Raw genomic sequence first — 7,708 nt, 5'->3', positions numbered from 1 at the left:
GGACGACCAAACCGGCGGTTGATGTCCACGCAGACCGCGACCCGGGCGATGGTCGCCTGGTTCTCGACGACGAAGCGGAGCATGATCTTCATGAGGGTGCGGCGCTGGGCGAAGGTCGAATTCGCCCACGTCGCCTGCGCGGCGCGACACCGCGCGACGGCGGCGACGACGTCCGCGGGCGCCGTCGCTGGCACGGACCCGAGGTCCGCGAGCGTGCAGGGGTCCCAGCATTTCACGACGCTCGTGTCGAGCTTGCCGTAGGCGCCCGCGCTCTCGTGGGCCTTGAGGTCGAAGGTCTTGCCGCCGCTCGGCGCCTCGGCGAGCGCCGGGTCGACCGCGGCGCGGGCCACGGGCCACTCGAAGAAGATGCCGCCGAACTGGACGCAGTAGTAGGCGAGGAGCAGCGTGCACGCGTACTGCGCGACGACGACGAGGTCCACGGTGACGACGAGCGACATGATCGCGATGCCAAAAGCGCGCGCAGCGTCACGATCTCGATCGATCGTGTGGCGTCGATCAGCGGCACCATTGTTGGTTGAGGCAAACACCGGCCCAAGGAGGGCGCTGCCGCACCCCGGGACCCCGCGACGACCCACACCTTACCCCGCGGGCCCCTCGCCGCCGCCGCGCGGCAGCGGGACCCAGGACGGCCCCGGCCCGGCCGCGGCGCCGCCGTCGACGACGCGCGCGAGGTCCGCCAGCGCGGCCGCCGCGAGGCGCCGCACCTGGAAACCCACAATCTTGAGTCGCCACGACTTCGAGCGTCCTCGAACGGGTTCGGCCCAAACTTTTCTCTCACGAACTCGACGAGCGACATCGATCCGTCCAAAAATCAGCCGAAACGACTTCGATGGAGGTCTCGAGGTTCGCCGGGCGGGGCCGGTCGTTTCCGGCGCGGCGCCGCGCGACGGGCGACTGGAACTGGGCGTCGACGTCCGCGTAGCGCGCCGCGGGCTTGACGTTGGCCTCGAGGAGCCAGGGCGCGCCGCCGTCGTCGACGATGAAGTCGAAGCCCACGAAGACGAGAGCGCCCGCCGGCAGCCCGCGGCCCGCGCGCGCGTGGACGGCGGCGACGCAGGCGGCGATGGCGGGCCGCGTCTCGCCGTCGTAGGCCGCGCCGAGCGCGCCCCGCACGTCGGCCTCGGCCGCGATGTTGTGGTCGTAGTGCGCGCCGTACGAATCGCCGTCGCCTGCGCGGGACTCGAATCTTCGGCCCGACTTCGACGTGTGCAAAATCGACAGTTTCGACGCGAGCACTTCCGCCGTGCTTCGAGAACTTGACGAGAGCCATCGAGTCGTCCAAACATCAGCCGCATCGACGTCGACGCGACCGAGATGCGTGAAGTTCGGCCGGTCGATTCGCGCGCGGGCGTTCGCGCTGCACGCGCTTGTTCATGAGGCCCGCCGTCGCGGTCTTGGCGCGGTGCTCCGAGAAGAGGGACGCGGCGTCCCGCGTCAGGAGGGCCCAGACGCGCAGCTCGAAGAAGGACGGGCCCCGCGGGAGCCGCGCGGGCGTGACCTGGGCAGGAAAAGAGTGCGAAATTTCCAACTTTGGAGGCTCATATCTCGGTCGTTTTCCACTCGTTTCGGCTAATTCTTGGACGAGCGATCATCTCTCGGAGCGCTCTCGACGCGTGGACGCTTTTTTTTCGGAACGCGCGCGCGCGGAACACTCATGTTGAAGCGAACTTGAATCACTCTTTTCCTGCCCTGGGTCGTACGGCGCGCTGCACGACGACGGCGTCGCCGGCCGCGGCGAGCACGCGCGCGGCGACGGCGGCCGCGGCCGCGCGCGTCGCCGCGGGGAACGTGCCCTTGCCGCCGCCGGCGCGCGGGTGCTTGACGAAGTAGCGCGGCGCGCTGCCGCCGCCGCCGTCGGCCTCGCGCGCGGCCCACGCGTCGAGCGCGTCGCCGCTCCGGAGGACCCACGTGTCGGGCCACCGCGGCGCCGCCGCGCCCGCGAGCGCCGCGAAGAGCCGCGCCTTGCAGGCCAGGGCCAGGCAGCCGTTGCACCAGACGTGCTGGCCGGGCCGCGGGGCGCAGGGCAGCGGCGCGCCCTTGGCCGGCAGCACGACGGCGGCGTCGGCCGGCTCCGCCGCCGCGGCCCAGCCCCGCGCCTCGAGGAGCGCGACGAGCGCGTGCGACGGGTCCGCGGCGTAGTAGGTGCGCGGCTGCGGTGCTGGTGGTGGTGGCGTCACCATCGATGCCTTGCTGGCATCCATGCTGTGGCAACAATCGGCGATCACGTTATTCTTCGTGATGATGAGCGCGGCCGGCCCGCTTTTGACGGCGCTACTAGCCTTGTCGCTGGTGCGCGTTGCGGCCTACGACGTGGAGGCCGCCGGCGCGTCCTTCCGGCGCGACGGGTTCGCCGTGCTGGAGGGCTTCGCCGGTGCCGACGAGGTCGCGGCCATGAAGGATGCCATGGCCGAGCTCGAGGCGGGCTACTGGGCGTCGCCCCAGGCCGCGCAGGCCACCGTCTTCCGCACGGACGCGGGCCAGTCGGGCGCCCAGGCCCAGAGCCGCTACTTCTTCGACAGCGCCGACGCGACGCACTTCTTCGAGGAACCGGACGGGAAGCGGCTGAACAAGGCCGGCCACGCGTTACACCTCCGGCGCGACGCCTTCGGCGCCTACAGCCGGAGCGCCAAGGTCGCGACCCTGCTCCGCGCCCTCGGCTACGTGCGGCCCGTGCTGCCCCAGTCCATGTACATCTTCAAGCCGCCGGCCGTCGGCGGCTCCGTGACGAGCCGGGCAGCACAAGGGTGCGAAATTCCCAACTTCAAAGGCTCATATCTCGGCCGTTTTCCACTCGTTTCGGCTGATTTTTGGACGAGCGATCATGTCTCGGAGCGCTCTCGAAGCGTGGATGCTTTTTCCGGAACGCGTGCGCGCGGAACACTCACGTTGAAGCGACGTTGAATCACCCTTGTCCTGCCCAGGTGACGAGCCACCAGGACGCGTCGTTCCTCCGCACGGCGCCGGCCCAGACCGTCGCCGGCCTCTGGCTCGCGCTCGACGACGCGACGCTGGCCAACGGCTGCCTCTGGGTGCGCAACGGGTCCCACGTCGAGCCCGTGCGGCGGCTCTTCGTCCGCGACGGCGAACGGGACCCGAGCATGGTCTTCGTGCGGCCGCCGCCGGACGACTCCGGCGCGAACCACCTCGCGCCGCCCTTCCTCGACGCGGCGCGGCGCGCGGCGCCGGCGCGCGTGCCCTGGGAGGGCAGCGACGTCGACGAGGGAGACCTCGCGGCGCGCGGCTACGCGGCGGTGCCCGCGGCCGCGGGCACGCTGGTCGTGTTCGCGGGCACGCTCGACCACCTCTCGCTGCCCAACACGTCGCCCCTGCCGCGCCACACGTTCCAGCTCCACGTCGTCGAGTCCGCGGGCGTCGCCTGGCACGCGTCGAACTGGCTCCAGACGGCGCGGCCCGGCGGCTTCCTCGCCCTCGGCGCCGAGTCCGGCGAGCTGTAACACGGCGCGCCCTTACTTCTTCTTCTTCGACACGGTGAGGCCCTCGCTGAGCAGCGACGACAGGTCGTCCTCCTTCTTCTTGGCGACCTTCTTCTTCGCCGGCGCGGGCGCGGCGGCGGCGGGCGCCGGCGCGTTCGGGTCGAAGCCCTTGAGGCAGGGGAAGCACTTCTCCGGCTCCTTGGAGATCTTGTCGTGCTTCGCGGTGACGTGCGTGTAGAGCTGCTTGTTCGTCGCGGACACGAGGAACGTCTGCATGCCTGCGCGCGGGAAACCTCCGGCGGCGCCGCGGGCGCGGGCGGGACGCGGCGCGCCGCGCAGACGAGGCACTTGTAGGCGTTCTTGTCGGCGTCGGCCTTGGCCTTGGACGCGGCTCGCTCTTCCGGCGTCTTGCCTTTGTCTTTAGCGTTTCTCTCGCGCGCGGCGTTGGCCTGCGACGTCCCAGCGTTTTCGCGCACATGTTTTGCGACAGCACCTTCGCAACGTTCGATCCTTTGCCCATCGTTGGTCGCAGTCCACGCTTGCTGCGCAGCGGCGGCGCGTCTGTTGCGCCGCGGCGCGCGTCGACGCCTCCGACGTCGATGGTCCGTCGACTGTCCTTGTCGATCGAGATGCTGCAAAGTGAACATCAAGAACTTGTTCAATTCCGACTTCAAAGCACAATCAGATCCCGTATATCCGTCGCTGCCGGGCGGCGTGGGTCGCGACCGCCCCCGTGGCGGCGCAGGCGCACGTCGCGACGAGGGTGTTGTTGCCGCGCGGGAGGTCGACGAGCCACGTGAGCCCGGCGGCCGGGAATTTCGCGGCGTCGCGCGTGCGCTCGCCCGCGGCCTGCCCGTTGACGGCGAGGGACGCGGCGTCGCAGTTGCTGTAGACGCGGACCCACTGCTTGGGCTCGTCGCGCGGCGCCGCGCGCGAAAGCCACGCGTCGACGCGGCAGAGCGGCCCGTCGGCGCAGGCCGTCTGCCGCGCGGCGAAGACGTAGTAGGCGAGCTTGCGGGCGCCGGAGCGGGCGTGGAGGCCCTTGGCGTTCAAACATTTGGCGGCGCCCGCGTTCGCGCAGCGCTGGGGCGACGGGACGTCGCGCCAGAGCCAGTGCGCGCCGCCGGCCCACTGTTCGTCGGTTTGCTGGAACCGGAGGTGCCACTCCGCGAGGTCCGCCTGGTACGACTCGGTCCACGCGTCCAAGCTCCGCGCGGCGCCGCGGACCGACGCCGTGGACCACGTCGCGCCGTCGCGGCGGAACCGGCCCCGGCGGAACTCGCCGGGGACCGCGGCCGCGCCCCGCTCGACGTGCCAGAGGGCCGACCGCGAGCGGCCGTGCGCGGCGCGCTCCTTCCGCCAGCGCGCGCCGTAGTCCGCGTAGGAGCCCGTGTACCAGCCGGCCCAGACGCTGGGGCTGTAGACGTCGACGAGCGCGCGGCCCGCGTCGAAGGCCCGGAGCCCCGCGAGCCGGTAGGCGTCGGCGCGGATCCGGTTCGCGAAGCCCCGCGCGACCTTGGCGACCTTGGCCTCGTCGACGCGCGGCAGCTTGGCGACGTCGCGGAAGCTCGAGTGCCACGTCATCGCGGGCTCGTTCGCGACGCCGACGACGAGGCGCGCGGCGCTGTTGCCGTTCCGGTCCAGCGGCTCCGCGAGCGCGCCCTCCGCGCCCAGCGCCCAGCGCCGCGCGTCCGCGCCGAGCCCGCCCCGGTACCTACCAAGTGCGACGAGGTCGGATTTTTTCACAGCTTCAGGCGAAATTCACGCGAAAAAACACTCCTGTCGCTCGACGCTGCCCGGAACCAGGGCAGGTCGACCCGGAGCGCGAGGCCGAGCGCCTCCGCGGCCGCGAGGAACGCGCGCGTCGGCGGGTAGTGCGCCGTGCGCACCAAATCGAAGCCCGCGGCCTTGATCGCCGCCGCGTCCGCGAAGGCCTCGGCGTCGCTCATCGCCGCGCCGCGCGCCGCCGAGTCGACGCGGACGCGCGTGCCCCGCGGCGCGGAGCGCGCGCCGTCGAGCTCGACGAAGCCGCGCCGCGCGGCGACGTCGCGGAAGCCGACGTTGTGCCGGACCTCGTCGCTCGCGCGCCCGGCCGAAATCGCGCGGACGCGGACCTCGTAGAGTCGCGGCGCCGCCGGCGACCGGGCCGCGACGGGCCGCGCGAAGGCGTCGAGCCGGAGCGGCGCGCCCGCGGCGCCGCGCCCGCGCGCGAGGGGCCCGCGCGCGTCGCGGACCTCGACGTCGACGGCCGCGCCGCCGTCGACGACGACGACGGCGTCGAGCGCCGGCCGGCCGTCGCGCCGCCGCGCGGCGCGGAGACGACGCGCGCGGCGCCCGTCGCGAAGAGCCGCGCGCGCCGCGCGAGCCCCCCGGCGACGTACCAGTCGGCGAGCAGGCCCGGCAGCACGTCGCGGCTCGGCGCGTTGTCCACGGCGACGACGAGCGGGAATGGTTCCGCCGGCGGGCCGCGGAGCTCGGCGACGAAACCGCGATACGCGCCGACGCGCGCGCCGGCGACGCCGCCGTTCCAGGACACCGTCGCCGCCGTCGCCGCGGCCTCGAGCTCGAGGAACAGGCGCGACCCGCCCGCCGCCGCCGAGGCAAGCGGCGCGCGCGCCGCGGCGTAGGCGCCGGCGGTCTCGTTCGCGCCGAAGCTGTGCGGCACGGCCACGGCCTCGCAGGCCGCCCAGTCGCGGCGCCCGCCGCCGCAGAACCGCCAGTCGACGAGCGCCACGCGGCCCGGCCGCGACGCCAGCGCCGCGCCGGCGACGGCGCAGCGCCGCCGGAGCGCGCCGCGGCGCATCGAGGAAGGCAGCCCAGGCTCGTGCAGCGTGCCCTTCGTGCTCACTTCAACGTCGGCCGAACGGAACCCCGTCTTTCAACCGCCCGCCTGAACGCCCGCCCGTCACGAGTCGCGGGGCGCGTTCCTAGGCGGCGAGGGGCCGCGCGAGGGCGGCCGCGCCGTCGGCGGCCTCGACGTCGAGGGGCATGGCGAGGGCGAGGACGCCGTAGTCGTCGGCGCCGTCGGCGTCGCCGTAGTCGTCGAGGCGGCCGTAGGCGACGACGGACGCGAGGTCCGGGAAGAGGACCGTGTCCGCGGCCGCCCGGAGCGGCGACCTGTATGGAATTCAACCACTGGTTTGGGTGGTCCTGACCAAACTTGAGAATTCTCTAGCTCGGTCACATCGAAGTCGATTCGGCTGATTTTTGGACGAATCGATTGCTCTCGTCGAGTTCTCGAAGCACAGCCGAAGAGGTTGCGTCAAAACCGTCGCGTACGCTCATATTGAAGTCGGGTTGAAGATTTGAATTCCACACAGGCGGCGACGGCGCGTCGGACACGCGGCGGCCCAGCCCTCGGAGCCGCCGCCGGAGCCGCGCGACGCGCGGGTGCGAGCACCGGAGGCCCGCCCGGGCGGCGACGGCCGCGACGTCGCCGTCGGCGACGTCCGCGAGCTCGTCCGCGTCGAAGACGAGGCCCAGGACCGCCGCCGCGAGCTCGACGTCGTCGCCGAGGCCCGTCGCCGCGAGCCACGACCGGTCGAGGGAGTTGAGCGCGAGCCAGGCGTCGACGGTCGCGGCGTCCCGACTGGCGTCACCGAGCGTCGCGCCGGCCTCCCCGAGGCCGACGACGAGGCGCCGCAGCGTCGCGGCGTCGGCAACCAAATCCTCGAGCTCCGCGGCCTCGAAGAAGGCGAGGTCGTCGAAGGACTCGGCGAGGCCCGCGAGCTGCGCCTCGAGGGCGCCGAGGCCGTGGCTCTCGACCCAGCGCTGGAGGGGACCGTCCTGGAAGACCATGCCGCTGCCGTTGAACGCGTTCGGCGTGCTGATTTTTTTCCCAGCATTCCTGTCTCTGCGGTGAGATTCTGCGGGGCTGCTTACATAAGCTGAAGCTGCCTTTCAACGCTGCCCATGTTGACGCACCGGAGCATGGCTCGTGCCTGATGCGACGCTGCTGGCGGCGCGCGGTCGTCGCCGTGCTCGTCGCGGTGTGCCTGGGCCTCGTCGCGGTGTTTCATGTGCACATACAGCCGCACGAGGTCCACGGCTCCGCGGCGGCGCACGTGCAGCTCCACGCCTGGGAGCGCGAGGTCGGCCGCCAGCGCGCGGCCCTCGAGAGCTTTTACGCGACGAACGGCACGGCGCCGAGGGCGGCTTGGGGCGGCGCGGCCCGCGCGGCGCGACGCGTCGCGAACGCGACGGCGGACGGGCGGCCCGGCGCGGCCCGCGCGGCGCGACGCGTCGCGAACGCG

General features: G+C 72.7%; 1 protein-coding gene across 1 annotated transcript; it reads left to right on the top strand.

Moving 5' to 3' along the window:
• Positions 1-2,262: 2,262 nt before the first annotated feature.
• On the top strand, positions 2,263-3,476 carry AURANDRAFT_25217 (hypothetical protein; the record flags this gene model as incomplete). The annotated part of the gene is made up of 3 exons (XM_009038152.1): positions 2,263-2,742; positions 2,943-3,128; positions 3,225-3,476. The coding sequence occupies 3 exons, from the start codon at positions 2,263-2,265 to the stop codon at positions 3,474-3,476; spliced, it is 918 nt and encodes a 305-aa protein (XP_009036400.1).
• Positions 3,477-7,708: the final 4,232 nt, after the last annotated feature.

The sequence above is a fragment of the Aureococcus anophagefferens genome (genome assembly GCF_000186865.1).
Source record: "Aureococcus anophagefferens unplaced genomic scaffold AURANscaffold_7, whole genome shotgun sequence".
In the NCBI taxonomy this organism is placed as follows: Eukaryota; class Pelagophyceae; order Pelagomonadales; family Pelagomonadaceae; genus Aureococcus; species Aureococcus anophagefferens.
Note: the sequence above shows the minus strand (reverse complement) of the source record. Positions and strands in the feature narration are given on the sequence as shown.